Source organism: Oncorhynchus nerka, linkage group LG14, assembly GCF_034236695.1.
Source record: "Oncorhynchus nerka isolate Pitt River linkage group LG14, Oner_Uvic_2.0, whole genome shotgun sequence".
Taxonomy (NCBI): Eukaryota; Metazoa; Chordata; class Actinopteri; order Salmoniformes; family Salmonidae; genus Oncorhynchus; species Oncorhynchus nerka.
The window spans coordinates 96605136-96619912 of NC_088409.1; the positions used below are offsets into that span (position 1 = coordinate 96605136).

At 51.6% G+C, this 14777-nt stretch overlaps 1 protein-coding gene across 2 annotated transcripts in view; it reads left to right on the forward strand.

The window, feature by feature from the left end:
• LOC115126090 (collagen alpha-1(XXVI) chain-like) overlaps nt 1–13395 on the forward strand; it is a 59275-nt gene extending 45880 nt beyond the window's left edge. For both annotated transcript variants that reach the window (XM_065000583.1, XM_065000584.1), the window contains exons 13-14: nt 9264–9354; nt 9876–13395. In XM_065000583.1, the coding sequence (XP_064856655.1) occupies nt 9264–9354; nt 9876–10060 (276 nt within the window). In that variant the 3' untranslated portion in view covers nt 10061–13395. The remainder of the gene's footprint in view (nt 1–9263; nt 9355–9875) is intronic.
• Nucleotides 13396–14777: the final 1382 nt, after the last annotated feature.

Consider the following 14777-nt stretch of genomic DNA (forward strand, 5'->3'; position numbering starts at 1 on the left):
TGTCTCTCAGAGGGGGGAACTGAGGGAGTGTCTCTGTCTGTCTCTCAGAGGGGAACTGAGGGAGTGTCTCTGTCTGTCTCTCAGGGGGGAACTGAGGGAGTGTCTCTGTCTGTCTCTCAGGGGGGAACTGAGGGAGTGTCTCTGTCTGTCTCTCAGGGGGGAACTGAGGGAGTGTCTGTCTCTGTCTGTCTCTCAGGGGGGAACTGAGGGAGTGTCTCTGTCTGTCTCTCAGGGGGGAACTGAGGGAGTGTCTCTGTCTGTCTCTCTGGGGGGAACTGAGGGAGTGTCTCTGTCTGTCTCTCAGGGGGGAACTGAGGGAGTGTCTCTGTCTGTCTCTCAGGGGGGAACTGAGGGAGTGTGTCTGTCTGTCTCTCAGGGGGGAACTGAGGGAGTGTCTGTCTCTGTCTGTCTCTCAGTGGGGAACTGAGGGAGTGTCTCTGTCTGTCTCTCAGAGAGGGAACTGAGGGAGTGTCTGTCTCTGTCTGTCTCTCAGAGGGGAACTGAGGGAGTGTCTGTCTCTGTCAGTGTCTCTGAGAGGGAACTGAGGGAGAGTCTCTGTCTGTCTCTCAGGGGGGAACTGAGGGAGTGTCTCTGTCTGTCTCTCAGAGAGGGAACTGAGGGAGTGTCTGTCTCTGTCTGTCTCTCAGAGAGGGAACTGAGGGAATGTCTCTGTCTGTCTCTCAGGGGGGAACTGAGGGAGTGTCTCTGTCTGTCTCTCAGGGGGGAACTGAGGGAGTGTCTGTCTCTGTCTGTCTCTCAGGGGGGAACTGAGGGAGTGTCTCTGTCTGTCTCTCAGAGGGGGGAACTGAGGGAGTGTCTCTGTCTGTCTCTCAGAGGGGAACTGAGGGAGTGTCTCTGTCTGTCTCTCAGGGGGGAACTGAGGGAGTGTCTCTGTCTGTCTCTCAGGGGGGAACTGAGGGAGTGTCTCTGTCTGTCTCTCAGAGGGGAACTGAGGGAGTGTCTCTGTCTGTCTCTCAGGGGGGAACTGAGGGAGTGTCTCTGTCTGTCTCTCAGGGGGAAACTGAGGGAGTGTCTCTGTCTGTCTCTCAGGGGGGAACTGAGGGAGTGTCTGTCTCTGTCTGTCTCTCAGGGGGGAACTGAGGGAGTGTCTGTCTCTGTCTGTCTCTCAGGGGGGAACTGAGGGAGTGTCTGTCTCTGTCTGTCTCTCAGAGGGGAACTGAGGGAGTGTCTCTGTCTGTCTCTCAAGGGGGAACTGAGGGAGTGTCTCTGTCTGTCTCTCAAGGGGGAACTGAGGGAGTGTCTCTGTCTGTCTCTCAGGGGGGAACTGAGGGAGTGTCTCTGTCTGTCTCTCAGGGGGAACTGAGGGAGTGTCTCTGTCTGTCTCTCAGGGGGAACTGAGGGAGTGTCTCTGTCTGTCTCTCAGGGGGAACTGAGGGAGTGTCTGTCTCTGTCTGTCTCTCAGGGGGGAACTGAGGGAGTGTCTGTCTCTGTCTGTCTCTCAGGGGGGAACTGAGGGAGTGTCTCTGTCTGTCTCTCAGAGGGGGGAACTGAGGGAGTGTCTCTGTCTGTCTCTCAGGGGAAACTGAGGGAGTGTCTCTGTCTGTCTCTCAGGGGGAACTGAGGGAGTGTCTGTCTCTGTCTGTCTCTCAGGGGGAACTGAGGGAGTGTCTGTCTCTGTCTGTCTCTCAGGGGGGAACTGAGGGAGTGTCTGTCTCTGTCTGTCTCTCAGAGGGGAACTGAGGGAGTGTCTCTGTCTGTCTCTCAAGGGGGAACTGAGGGAGTGTCTCTGTCTGTCTCTCAGGGGGAACTGAGGGAGTGTCTCTGTCTGTCTCTCAGGGGGAACTGAGGGAGTGTCTCTGTCTGTCTCTCAGGGGGAACTGAGGGAGTGTCTCTGTCTGTCTCTCAGGGGGAACTGAGGGAGTGTCTCTGTCTGTCTCTCAGGGGGAACTGAGGGAGTGTCTGTCTCTGTCTGTCTCTCAGGGGGAACTGAGGGAGTGTCTGTCTCTGTCTGTCTCTCAGGGGGAACTGAGGGAGTGTCTCTGTCTGTCTCTCAGAGGGGAACTGAGGGAGTGTCTCTGTCTGTCTCTCAGGGGGGAACTGAGGGAGTGTCTCTGTCTGTCTCTCAGGGGGAACTGAGGGAGTGTCTCTGTCTGTCTCTCAGGGGGAACTGAGGGAGTGTCTCTGTCTGTCTCTCAGGGGGGAACTGAGGGAGTGTCTGTCTCTGTCTGTCTCTCAGGGGGGAACTGAGGGAGTGTCTCTGTCTGTCTCTCAGAGGGGGGAACTGAGGGAGTGTCTCTGTCTGTCTCTCAGAGGGGAACTGAGGGAGTGTCTCTGTCTGTCTCTCAGGGGGGAACTGAGGGAGTGTCTCTGTCTGTCTCTCAGGGGGGAACTGAGGGAGTGTCTCTGTCTGTCTCTCAGGGGGGAACTGAGGGAGTGTCTCTGTCTGTCTCTCAGAGGGGAACTGAGGGAGTGTCTCTGTCTGTCTCTCAGAGAGGGAACTGAGGGAGTATCTGTCTCTGTCTGTCTCTCAGAGGGGAACTGAGGGAGTGTCTGTCTGTCAGTGTCTCTGAGAGGGAACTGAGGGAGTGTCTCTGTCTGTCTCTCAGGGGGAAACTGAGGGAGTGTCTCTGTCTGTCTCTCAGGGGGGAACTGAGGGAGTGTCTGTCTCTGTCTGTCTCTCAGGGGGGAACTGAGGGAGTGTCTGTCTCTGTCTGTCTCTCAGGGGGGAACTGAGGGAGTGTCTGTCTCTGTCTGTCTCTCAGAGGGGAACTGAGGGAGTGTCTCTGTCTGTCTCTCAGGGGGGAACTGAGGGAGTGTCTCTGTCTGTCTCTCAGGGGGGAACTGAGGGAGTGTCTCTGTCTGTCTCTCAGAGGGGGGAACTGAGGGAGTGTCTCTGTCTGTCTCTCAGAGGGGAACTGAGGGAGTGTCTCTGTCTGTCTCTCAGGGGGGAACTGAGGGAGTGTCTGTCTCTGTCTGTCTCTCAGGGGGGAACTGAGGGAGTGTCTCTGTCTGTCTCTCAGGGGGGAACTGAGGGAGTGTCTCTGTCTGTCTCTCAGGGGGGAACTGAGGGAGTGTCTCTGTCTGTCTCTCAGGGCGGAACTGAGGGAGTGTCTGTCTCTGTCTGTCTCTCAGGGGGGAACTGAGGGAGTGTCTCTGTCTGTCTCTCAGAGGGGGGAACTGAGGGAGTGTCTCTGTCTGTCTCTCAGAGGGGAACTGAGGGAGTGTCTCTGTCTGTCTCTCAGGGGGAACTGAGGGAGTGTCTCTGTCTGTCTCTCAGGGGGAACTGAGGAGTGTCTCTGTCTGTCTCTCAGGGGGGAACTGAGGGAGTGTCTCTGTCTGTCTCTCAGGGGGGAACTGAGGGAGTGTCTCTGTCTGTCTCTCAGAGAGGGAACTGAGGGAGTGTCTGTCTCTGTCTGTCTCTCAGAGGGGAACTGAGGGAGTGTCTGTCTCTGTCAGTGTCTCTGAGAGGGAACTGAGGGAGTGTCTCTGTCTGTCTCTCAGGGGGGAACTGAGGGAGTGTCTGTCTCTGTCTGTCTCTCAGAGGGGAACTGAGGGAGTGTCTGTCTCTGTCTGTCTCTCAGAGAGGGAACTGAGGGAATGTCTCTGTCTGTCTCTCAGGGGGGAACTGAGGGAGTGTCTCTGTCTGTCTCTCAGGGGGGAACTGAGGGAGTGTCTCTGTCTGTCTCTCAGAGAGGGAACTGAGGGAGTGTCTGTCTCTGTCTGTCTCTCAGAGGGGAACTGAGGGAGTGTCTCTGTCTGTCTCTCAGGGGGGAACTGAGGGAGTGTCTCTGTCTGTCTCTCAGGGGGGAACTGAGGGAGTGTCTGTCTCTGTCTGTCTCTCAGGGGGGAACTGAGGGAGTGTCTCTGTCTGTCTCTCAGAGGGGGGAACTGAGGGAGTGTCTCTGTCTGTCTCTCAGGGGGAAACTGAGGGAGTGTCTCTGTCTGTCTCTCAGGGGGGAACTGAGGGAGTGTCTGTCTCTGTCTGTCTCTCAGGGGGGAACTGAGGGAGTGTCTGTCTCTGTCTGTCTCTCAGGGGGGAACTGAGGGAGTGTCTGTCTCTGTCTGTCTCTCAGTGGGGAACTGAGGGAGTGTCTGTCTCTGTCTGTCTCTCAGAGGGGAACTGAGGGAGTGTCTCTGTCTGTCTCTCAGGGGGGAACTGAGGGAGTGTCTCTGTCTGTCTCTCAGGGGGAACTGAGGGAGTGTCTCTGTCTGTCTCTCAGGGGGAACTGAGGGAGTGTCTGTCTCTGTCTGTCTCTCAGGGGGGAACTGAGGGAGTGTCTCTGTCTGTCTCTCAGAGGGGGGAACTGAGGGAGTGTCTCTGTCTGTCTCTCAGAGGGGGGAACTGAGGGAGTGTCTCTGTCTGTCTCTCAGAGGGGAACTGAGGGAGTGTCTCTGTCTGTCTCTCAGGGGGGAACTGAGGGAGTGTCTCTGTCTGTCTCTCAGGGGGGAACTGAGGGAGTGTCTGTCTCTGTCTGTCTCTCAGGGGGGAATTGAGGGAGTGTCTGTCTCTGTCTGTCTCTCAGGGGGGAACTGAGGGAGTGTCTGTCTCTGTCTGTCTCTCAGAGGGGAACTGAGGGAGTGTCTCTGTCTGTCTCTCAGGGGGGAACTGAGGGAGTGTCTCTGTCTGTCTCTCAGGGGGGAACTGAGGGAGTGTCTGTCTCTGTCTGTCTCTCAGAGGGGAACTGAGGGAGTGTCTCTGTCTGTCTCTCAGAGAGGGAACTGAGGGAGTGTCTGGCTCTGTCTGTCTCTCAGAGGGGAACTGAGGGAGTGTCTGTCTCTGTCAGTGTCTCTGAGAGGGAACTGAGGTAGTGTCTCTGTCTGTCTCTCAGGGGGGAACTGAGGGAGTGTCTCTGTCTGTCTCTCAGAGAGGGAACTGAGGGAGTGTCTGTCTCTGTCTGTCTCTCAGAGAGGGAACTGAGGGAATGTCTCTGTCTGTCTCTCAGGGGGGAACTGAGGGAGTGTCTCTGTCTGTCTCTCAGGGGGGAACTGAGGGAGTGTCTCTGTCTGTCTCTCAGAGAGGGAACTGAGGGAGTGTCTGTCTCTGTCTGTCTCTCAGAGGGGAACTGAGGGAGTGTCTGTCTCTGTCAGTGTCTCTGAGAGGGAACTGAGGGAGTGTCTGTCTCTGTCTGTCTCTCAGAGAGGGAACTGAGGGAGTGTCTGTCTGTCTGCTTCTCAGAGAGGGAACTGAGGGAGTGTCTGTCTCTGTCTGTCTCTCAGGGGGGAACTTAGGGAGTGTCTGTCTCTGTCTGTCTCTCAGGGGGGAACTGAGGGAGTGTCTGTCTCTGTCTGTCTCTCAGGGGGGAACTGATGGAGTGTCTGTCTCTGTGTGTCTCTCAGGGGGGGAACTGAGGGAGTGTCTGTCTGTCTGTCTCTCAGGGGGGAACTGAGGGAGTGTCTGTCTCTGTCTGTCTCTCAGGGGGGAACTGAGGGAGTGTCTGTCTCTGTCTGTCTCTCAGAGGGGAGCTGAGGGAGTGTGTCTCTGTGTGTCTCTCAGGGGGGAACTGAGGGATTGTCTGTCTCTGTCTGTCTCTCAGGGGGGAACTGAGGGAGTGTGTCTCTGTCTGTCTCTCAGGGGGGAACTGGGGGAGTGTCTCTGTCTGTCTCTCAGGGGGGAACTGAGGGAGTGTGTCTCTGTCTGTCTCTCAGGGGGGAACTGGGGGAGTGTATCTGTCTGTCTCTCAGGGGGGAACTGGGGGAGTGTCTCTGTCTGTCTCTCAGGGGGGAACTGAGGGAGTGTCTCTGTCTGTCTCTCAGGGAGGGAACTGATGGAGTGTCTGTCTCTGTCTGTCTCTCAGGGGGGAACTGAGGGAGTGTGTGTATCTGTGTGTCTCTCAGGGGGGAACTGAGGGAGTGTGTGTCTCTGTATGTCTCTCAGAGAGGGAACTGATGGAGTGTCTGTCTCTGTCTGTCTCTCAGAGGGGAACTGAGGGAGTGTCTGTCTCTGTCAGTGTCTCTGAGAGGGAACTGAGGGAGTGTCTGTCTCTGTCTGTCTCTCAGAGAGGGAACTGAGGGAGTGTCTGTCTCTGTCTGTCTCTCAGGGGGGAACTGACGGAGTGTCTGTCTCTGTCTGTCTCTCAGGGGGGAACTGAGGGAGTGTCTGTCTCTGTGTGTCTCTCAGGGGGAACTGAGGGAGTGTCTGTCTCTGTCTGTCTCTCGGGGGGGAACTGAGGGAGTGTCTTTCTCTGTCTGTCTCTCAGGGGGGAACTGAGGGAGTGTCTGTCTCTGTCTGTCTCTCAGAGGGGAGCTGAGGGAGTGTGTCTCTGTGTGTCTCTCAGGGGGGAACTGAGGGAGTGTCTGTCTCTGTCTGTCTCTCAGGGGGGAACTGAGGGAGTGTCTGTCTCTGTCTGTCTCTCAGGGGGGAACTGAGGGAGTGTCTGTCTCTGTCTGTCTCTCAGGGGGAACTGGGGAGTGTCTCTGTATGTCTCTCAGGGGGAACTGGGGAGTGTCTCTGTCTGTCTCTCAGGGGGAACTGAGGGAGTGTCTCTGTCTGTCTCTCAGGGGGACTGAGGGAGTGTGTGTCTCTGTCTGTCTCTCAGGGGGGAACTGAGGGAGTGTGTGTATCTGTGTGTCTCTCAGGGGGGAACTGAGGGAGTGTGTGTCTCTGTATGTCTCTCAGAGAGGGAACTGAGGGAGTGTCTGTCTCTGTCTGTCTCTCAGGGGGGAACTGAGGGAGTGTGTCTCTGTGTGTCTCTCAGGGGGGAACTGAGGGAGTGTGTCTCTGTGTGTCTCTCAGGGGGAACTGAGGGAGTGTGTCTCTGTGTGTCTCTCAGGGGGGAACTGAGGGAGTGTGTCTCTGTGTGTCTCTCAGAGGGGAGCTGAGGGAGTGTGTCTCTGTGTGTCTCTCAGGGGGAACTGAGGGAGTGTCTGTCTCTGTCTGTCTCTCAGGGGGAACTGAGGGAGTGTGTCTCTGTCTGTCTCTCAGGGGGAACTGGGGAGTGTCTCTGTATGTCTCTCAGGGGGAACTGGGGAGTGTCTCTGTCTGTCTCTCAGGGGGAACTGAGGGAGTGTCTCTGTCTGTCTCTCAGGGGGACTGAGGGAGTGTCTGTCTCTGTCTGTCTCTCAGAGAGGGAACTGAGGGAATGTCTCTGTCTGTCTCTCAGGGGGGAACTGAGGGAGTGTCTCTGTCTGTCTCTCAGGGGGGGACTGGGGGAGTGTGTGTCTCTGTCTGTCTCTCAGGGGGGAACTGAGGGAGTGTGTGTATCTGTGTGTCTCTCAGGGGGGAACTGAGGGAGTGTGTGTCTCTGTATGTCTCTCAGAGAGGGAACTGAGGGAGTGTCTGTCTCTGTCTGTCTCTCAGGGGGGAACTGAGGGAGTGTCTGTCTCTGTCTGTCTCTCAGGGGGGAACTGAGGGAGTGTCTCTGTGTCTCTCAGGGGGGAACTGAGGGAGTGTCTCTGTCTGTCTCTCAGGGAGGGAACTGATGGAGTGTCTGTCTCTGTCTGTCTCTCAGGGGGGAACTGAGGGAGTGTGTGTATCTGTGTGTCTCTCAGGGGGGAACTGAGGGAGTGTGTGTCTCTGTATGTCTCTCAGAGAGGGAACTGATGGAGTGTCTGTCTCTGTCTGTCTCTCAGAGGGGAACTGAGGGAGTGTCTGTCTCTGTCAGTGTCTCTGAGAGGGAACTGAGGGAGTGTCTGTCTCTGTCTGTCTCTCAGAGAGGGAACTGAGGGAGTGTCTGTCTCTGTCTGTCTCTCAGGGGGGAACTGACGGAGTGTCTGTCTCTGTCTGTCTCTCAGGGGGGAACTGAGGGAGTGTCTGTCTCTGTGTGTCTCTCAGGGGGGAACTGAGGGAGTGTCTGTCTCTGTCTGTCTCTCGGGGGGGAACTGAGGGAGTGTCTTTCTCTGTCTGTCTCTCAGGGGGGAACTGAGGGAGTGTCTGTCTCTGTCTGTCTCTCAGAGGGGAGCTGAGGGAGTGTGTCTCTGTGTGTCTCTCAGGGGGGAACTGAGGGAGTGTCTGTCTCTGTCTGTCTCTCAGGGGGGAACTGAGGGAGTGTCTGTCTCTGTCTGTCTCTCAGGGGGGAACTGAGGGAGTGTCTGTCTCTGTCTGTCTCTCAGGGGGGAACTGGGGGAGTGTCTCTGTATGTCTCTCAGGGGGGAACTGGGGGAGTGTCTCTGTCTGTCTCTCAGGGGGGAACTGAGGGAGTGTCTCTGTCTGTCTCTCAGGGGGGGACTGAGGGAGTGTGTGTCTCTGTCTGTCTCTCAGGGGGAACTGAGGGAGTGTGTGTATCTGTGTGTCTCTCAGGGGGGAACTGAGGGAGTGTGTGTCTCTGTATGTCTCTCAGAGAGGGAACTGAGGGAGTGTCTGTCTCTGTCTGTCTCTCAGGGGGGAACTGAGGGAGTGTGTCTCTGTGTGTCTCTCAGGGGGGAACTGAGGGAGTGTGTCTCTGTGTGTCTCTCAGGGGGGAACTGAGGGAGTGTGTCTCTGTGTGTCTCTCAGGGGGGAACTGAGGGAGTGTGTCTCTGTGTGTCTCTCAGAGGGGAGCTGAGGGAGTGTGTCTCTGTGTGTCTCTCAGGGGGGAACTGAGGGAGTGTCTGTCTCTGTCTGTCTCTCAGGGGGGAACTGAGGGAGTGTGTCTCTGTCTGTCTCTCAGGGGGAACTGGGGAGTGTCTCTGTATGTCTCTCAGGGGGAACTGGGGGAGTGTCTCTGTCTGTCTCTCAGGGGGAACTGAGGGAGTGTCTCTGTCTGTCTCTCAGGGGGGGACTGAGGGAGTGTCTGTCTCTGTCTGTCTCTCAGAGAGGGAACTGAGGGAATGTCTCTGTCTGTCTCTCAGGGGGGAACTGAGGGAGTGTCTCTGTCTGTCTCTCAGGGGGGACTGGGGAGTGTGTGTCTCTGTCTGTCTCTCAGGGGGAACTGAGGGAGTGTGTGTATCTGTGTGTCTCTCAGGGGGGAACTGAGGGAGTGTGTGTCTCTGTATGTCTCTCAGAGAGGGAACTGAGGGAGTGTCTGTCTCTGTCTGTCTCTCAGGGGGGAACTGAGGGAGTGTCTGTCTCTGTCTGTCTCTCAGGGGGGAACTGAGGGAGTGTCTCTGTGTCTCTGTCTGTCTCTCAGGGGGGAACTGAGGGAGTGTCTCTGTCTCTCAGGGGGGAACTGAGGGAGTGTCTCTGTTTGTCTCTCAGGGGGGAACTGAGGGAGTGTGTCTCTGTGTGTCTCTCAGGGGGGAACTAAGGGCGTGTGTCTCTGTGTGTCTCTCAGGAGGGAACTAAGGGAGTGTGTCTCTGTGTGTCTCTCAGGGGGGAACTGAGGGAGTGTGTCTCTGTGTGTCTCTCAGGGGGGAACTGAGGGAGTGTGTCTCTGTGTGTCTCTCAGGGGGGAACTGAGGGAGTGCAGCAGCTGAGGGAAGCTCTCAAGATCCTGGCAGAGAGAGTTCTGATTCTGGAACACATGATTGGCATCCACGGTAAAGAGGGAGGGATTTCTGATTCTGGAACACATGATTGTCATCCACGGTAAAGAGGGAGGGATTTCTGATTCTGGAACACATGATTGGCATCCACGGTAAAGTGGGAGGGGTTTCTGATTCTGGAACACATGATTGGCATCCACGGTAAATAGGGAGGGATTTCTGATTCTGGAACACATGATTGGCATCCACGGTAAAGAGGGAGGGATTTCTGATTCTGGAACACATGATTGGCATCCACGGTAAAGCGGGAGGGGTTTCTGATTCTGGAACACATGATTGGCATCCATGGTAAAGAGGGAGGGATTTCTGATTCTGGAACACATGATTGGCATCCACGGTAAAGAGGGAGGGATTTCTGATTCTGGAACACATGATTGGCATCCATGGTAAAGTGGGATGGGTTTCTGATTCTGGAACACATGATTGGCATAATAGTATTGATTGGGTCAAGAGGATAGAGTGAGACTCTAATGTTTGTTTTCATGGTTTCTACCATTGTCCTTTTCTGTATGCAGAGAGTCCACTGGAGTCCGGCTCTGGACTGGAGAGCCACCCAGATTCCTTCTCATTTCCCGCCATGAGGACCAGGAAGGCCGAGTTCACCATCAAGACAGGACAACTTCAGCCTCTCCAACTCTCCTCCAATCCTCAAGGAAACAATCTCCCTATAGTGGTCAGACTGAGACGAGGTCTTTTTTAAGACACCGATGAATTTGATTCGATTTTTTTTTTAGGGGGTAGATCAGCTTTAATATTGCAGATAGATTGCACCTTCCGTCAATGTAATTGTCTGCATCATTTCCAAACCCCCATGTATTGTTTTTTTAATAAATATATATACAGGGCATTTGGAAAGTATTCAGACCACCTGACTTTTTCCACATTTTATTACATTACAGCCTTATTCTGAAATAGATTTTTTTTTAATGTTTCCCCTCATTAAAATCTACACACAATATCTCACAATGACAACGCGAAAACAGGCTTTTAAAAATGTTTGCAAATGTATTACAAATAAAAACTATCACACAGGAAATAAAATAAATATTATAAAACTCCTTGCACACAGAACACCCAGCTGGTGATGGTGATATAACTGAGTAGAACAATCCTTCTACACCAGACTAGACTGACACCATTACCTACATCCTTCATCCATTTACAGAAGTATTCAGACCCTTCACTCAATACTTTCTTGAAGCACCTTTGGCAGCGATTACATCCTCGAGTCTTCTTGGGTATGACGCTACAAGTTTGGCACACCTGTATTTGGGGAGTTTCTCCCATTCTTCTCTGAAGATCCTCTCAAGCTCTGTCAGGCTGGATGGGGAGCTTTGCTGCACAGCTATTTTCAGGTCTCTCCAGAGATGTTAGATCGGGCTCAAGTCCGGGCTCTGGCTGGGCCTTTCAAGGATATCCAGAGTCTTGTCCCAAAGCCAGGTTTGCCTAGTTCGGTTCCCAACGTGAAGCATGGAGGAGGTGTGATGATGTGTGGGTGCTATGTTGTTGACACTGTCAGTGATTTATTTATAATTCAAGGCACACTTAACCAGCATGGCTACCACAGCATTCTGCAGTGATACGCCATCCCATCTGGTTTGCGCTTAGTGGGATTATCATTAGTTTTTCAACAGGACAATGACCCAACACACCTCCAGGCTGTGTAAGGGCTACTTGACCAAGAAGGAGAGTGATGGGGTGATGCATCAGATGACCTGGCCTCCACAATCCCCTGACCTCAACCCAATTGAGATAGTTTAGAATGAGTTGGAACACAGAGTGAAGGAAAAGCAGCCAACAAATGCTCAGCATATGTTAGGAACTCCGTCAAAACTGTAGGAAAATCACTCATCTCTGGTTGAGAGAATGCCAAGAGTGTGCAAAGCTGTCATCAAGGCAAAGGGCGCCTTCTTTGAAGAATCTAAAATATATTTAGATTTCTTTAACACTTTTTTGGTTACTACATGATTCCATGTGTGTTATTTCATAGTTTTGATGTCTTCACCATTTATTCTACAATGTAGAAATAGTAAAAATAAGAAAAACCCTTCAATGAGTAGGTGTGTCCAAACTTTTGACTGGTACAGTGTATATATATATATATATATATTAATTTTACCCCCTTCTCTTTCCAATTTCGTGGTATCCAATTGTTAGTAACACAACCCAACCAAGTCGCACTGCTTCTTGACACAGCGCGCATCCAACCCGGAAGCCACCCGCACCAATGTGCCAGAGGAAACACCGTGCACCTGGCGAGCGCTCACTGCGCCCGGCCCACCACAGGAGTCGCTGGTGCGTGATGAGACAAGGATATCCCTACCGGCCAAACCCTCCCTAACCAGGACGACGCTAGGCCAATTGTGCGTCGCCCCAGTGACCTCCCGGTCGGCTGCGACAGAGCCTGGGCACGAACCCAGAGTCTCTGGTGGCACAGCTGGCACTGCAATGCAGCGCCCTAGACCACTGCGCCACCCGGGAGGCCGTATGTATATTTTCCTTTATTATTTCCCCTAACCTTCCCACCTCTCCCCCAATTGGAGTAAACTAACGGACAACAACATTTAAGCTTCTACTTCCAGCTTATACATATTATATACATTTTACGGACACAATGTATTTTACAATAGGAATCTTTTGTTTATTTATTATCCCATCCTTCACCTAGGCCTCGGCCTCTCCCATCTAGCTCTGAAGACCATCCAGTCCCATGCTTCACCTAGGCCTCGGCCTCTCCCATCTAGCTCTGAAGACCATCCAGTCCCATCCTTCACCTAGGCCTCGGCCTCTCCCATCTAGCTCTGAAGACCATCCAGTCCCATCCTTCACCTAGGCCTCGGCCTCTCCCATCTAGCTCTGAAGAACATCCAGTCCCATGCTTCACCTAGGCCTCGGCCTCTCCCATCTAGCTCTGAAGACCATCCAGTCCATGCTTCACCTAGGCCTCGACCTCTCCCATCTAGCTCTGAAGACCATCCAGTCCCATCCTTCACCTAGGCCTCGACCTCTCCCATCTAGCTCTGAAGACCATCCAGTCCATCCTTCACCTAGGCCTCGACCTCTCCCATCTAGCTCTGAAGACCATCCAGTTTGATTTCAATTTGCCATATATTTTTAACTGTGCTGTTTCACAAATGTTCTGAACCTATTTTATAGACACAGTGTATTTTACATGAGTTATCTTGTTGTTTTTAGTCCCACCCTTCAGCTCCACTCAACCCCTCCCATCTATATCTTAACACCATCCATTTGATATATATATATATATATATATTTATATATAATTTATATATAATCTGTGCTGTGCAGTGATGTTTCACAAAAGTTCTGAACCTTTGTATTCTCAAATTTTCTACAGATTGTAAATTAAATATAAAAAATGTTTCTAAAAGTGTTATTATTGATTGAAGACTGTGACTTTTCAAGTCACCCAGCAGTGTGATTTGCAGAATTAGCTCCAGGTAAATGTTGCAATTCTTCAGCCATTTCTGGACCTGCGAACCAAAAACAAGCTACAGTGTATTCAGGAAGCGAAAGGTAATTCAGACCCCTTGACTTTTTCCACATTTTGATACGTTACAGCCTTATTAAATAAATGTATTAAATAAATGTTTTTCCTAATCAATCTACACACAATACCCCATAATCACAAAGTAAAAACAGGTTTTTATAATTTTTTTGCTAACCTGGCACTATCCCTACGGTGAAGCACGGTGGTGGCAGCATCATGCTGTGGTGATGTTTTTCAGCGGCAGGGACTGGGAGACTAGTCAGGATCGAGGCAAGGATGAACGGAGAAAAGCACACAGAGATCCTTGATTGTTGGTTGTTATTTTGGGTAGAGCAGACATTTTATATATATTTTTGTTAGATGCATGTGTGACAACTCCACCAGTCCTATTTATGAAATAATTTACAAATACTCTTTTTGTATTATTATTCTTTTTTTGTATCAATTAGTATATCTGAGTTTAACCACAATATTTGTTGTATTATTTGTTTTGTCTTTTTTGATGGATTAAACAAAAAATTGCATTTTTCGATCCCTTTTTATTTAAATGTCGATATTTTGGAGATTATTTCATTTTCAAATAATCGAAAGTGAGAGGTTGTAATCTGAAAAAAAAGGGAAAAAGTTATTATTGAACATGGGGTGAGACATTCTTCCTAATCTGATATTGAACCAGTTCGGATTTAGGTTTAACTTTTGTATGACTGAAGCCTTTAGTGAGACGTCTAATGCATTCATATATAATCATTTCTGCCCTCCGAATTCATGTACATTATATAAATAGGCCTGTTTAATTTTGTCTGGTTTGCCGTTCCAAATAAAATGGAATATATTTTGCTCATATAATTTAAAAAAATAGGTTGCTAGGTGTAAGGAAGGCCAAAAGGGGATATGACTAAAGAGTTAATCAGGGTAAACTGGGATATGACTAAAGAGTTAATCAGGGTAAACTGGGATATGACTAAAGAGTTAATCAGGGTAAACTGGGATATGACTAAAGAGTTAATCAGGGTAAACTGGGATATGACTAAAGAGTTAATCAGGGTAAACTGGGATATGACTAAAGAGTTAATCAGGGTAAACTGGGATATGACTAAAGAGTTAATCAGGGTAAACTGGGATATGACTAAAGAGTTAATCAGGGTAAACTGGGATATGACTAAAGAGTTAATCAGGGTAAACTGGGATATGACTAAAGAGTTAATCAGGGTAAACTGGGATATGACTAAAGAGTTAATCAGGGTAAACTGGGATATGACTAAAGAGTTAATCAGGGTAAACTGGGATATGACTAAAGAGTTAATCAGGGTAAACTGGGATATGACTAAAGAGTTAATCAGGGTGATTTTTCCACAAATAGACACGCCGGGATCCGCCAGAGCCGCCAGTCTGCCAGGATCCGCCAGAGCCGCCAGTCTGCCAGGATCCGCCAGAGCCGCCAGTCTGCCAAGATCCGTTCGTCCAGGTGGGCCCTTTGTAGGGGTTAGTAGGCCTGGGTTGGCGGCGAGGGTCGCCAATCAAGGGACGCGAAGGAGGTGGACAGAGACTATGTTGGAATGGGGTCCACGTCCAGCGCCAGAGCCGCCACCGTGGACAGACGCCCACCCAGACCCTCCCCTATGGATTTAGGTGGCGGCCGGGAGTCCGCTCCTTGTGGGGGGGGGGGGGGGGGGGGGTACTGTCACGACCTGGCCTTAGTATTCTGTGTTTTCGTTATTATTTTGGTTAGGCCAGGGTGTGACATGGGGATTTATGTGGTTTGTTTTGTCTGGGGGTGATTGTTCCTGTGTTTGTGGCACCAGATAGGACTGTTTAGTTTTTTTCACGTTTCTTGTTTTGTAGATTGTTGTACTTTCATCTTTATTAAAGATGTACAAAACTAACCACGCCGCATTTTGGTCCGCCT